Source organism: Oncorhynchus nerka, linkage group LG9b, assembly GCF_034236695.1.
Source record: "Oncorhynchus nerka isolate Pitt River linkage group LG9b, Oner_Uvic_2.0, whole genome shotgun sequence".
NCBI lineage: Eukaryota > Metazoa > Chordata > Actinopteri > Salmoniformes > Salmonidae > Oncorhynchus > Oncorhynchus nerka.
The window spans coordinates 53,105,651-53,107,000 of NC_088424.1; the positions used below are offsets into that span (position 1 = coordinate 53,105,651).

Genomic DNA, 1,350 nt, shown 5'->3' on the forward strand with positions numbered 1-1,350 from the left:
TGAATTGGTTTGTCATGCCTGATGCCTCCTGTAAATATTGCCGCATTCAAAATAACTGGGAACTCTGACAAATTTGAGGTCAAATCATGAAGTCAGTGATATTCAGGTCAAAAAGTCGGAGCTCTGGAAAGAGGCCTGAGTTCCCGAGTTGGATGACCAATCAAAAGATTTTTCGAAGTCAGAGCTGTTTTTTCCCACTAATTCCTAGTTGCACTGAAGTCAGAAGTAGGACATTTCCAAGTTCCCAGTTGTTTTGAATGCAGCATTAGATATCAACATGCATTGATTGTCACATCCACCACAACTATGGCTATAACTGTCCATATCTATGGCTATAACTGTCCATATCTATGGCTATAACTGTCCATATCTATGGCTATAACTGTCCATATCTATGGCTATAACTGTCCATATCTATGGCTATAACTGTCCATATCTATGGCTATAACTGTCCATATCTATGGCTATAACTGTCCATATCTATGGCTATAACTGTTGAAAGTAACACAAGTTCACATGCACTATAGCACCCTGGATGGGTTGTCACATGCGCTGAATACAACATGATGAGTTTAAGTTGAGTTTATTTTTATTTTTACAATGCACATTAATCAACGTTTCAGTAAAAGTGCCGGTTTTAGCCAGCCGGCTAATTTTCAACCGATATTACCGTTTCCGTGCAGTAGCAGAGAGAACAGTCTATGACTAGGGTGGCTGGAGTCTTTGGCCATTTTTAGGGCCTTCCTTTGACACCGCCTGGTGTAGAGGTCCTGGATGGCAGGAAGCTGGGCCGTACACACTACCCTCTGAAGTGCCTTGTGGTCGGAGGCAGAGCAGTTGCCATATCAGGTGGTACAGCTGTAGAACTTTTGAGGATCTGAGGACCCATCCCAAATCCCTCTAGTCTCTTGAGGGGGAAAAGGCATTGTTGTGCCCTCTTCATGACTGTCTTGGTGTGTTTGGACCATGATAGTTTGTTGGTGATGTGGACACCAAGGAACTTGAAGCTCTCAACCTGCTCCACTACAGCCTTGTCAATGTGAATGGGAGCGTGTTCGGCCCTCCTTTTCCTGTAGTCCACGATCATCTCCTTTGTCTTGATCACGTTGAGGGAGAGGTTGTTGTCCTGGCACCACACGACCATGTCTCTAACCTCCTCCCTATAGGCTGTCTCATCTTTGTCGGTGACCAGGCCTACCACTGTTGTGTCGTCGGCAATCCTAATGATGGTGTTGGAGTCGTTCTTAGCCACGCAGTCATGAGTGAACAGGGAGTACAGGAGGGGAATGAGCACGCAACCCTGAGGGGCCCCCATGTTGAGGATCAGCGTGGCAGATGTGTTGTTACCTA

The 1,350-nt window shown here is 45.6% G+C and overlaps 1 protein-coding gene across 1 annotated transcript in view; it reads right to left on the reverse strand.

The window, feature by feature from the left end:
• The window catches only part of LOC115125744 (protein Niban 1-like), a 114,468-nt gene extending 113,381 nt beyond the window's left edge, over positions 1-1,087 (reverse strand). The window contains exon 1 of the mRNA XM_065013650.1: positions 857-1,087. Within this exon, the coding sequence (XP_064869722.1) occupies positions 857-1,087 (231 nt within the window). The remainder of the gene's footprint in view (positions 1-856) is intronic.
• Between the last annotated feature and the right edge of the window lie 263 nt (positions 1,088-1,350).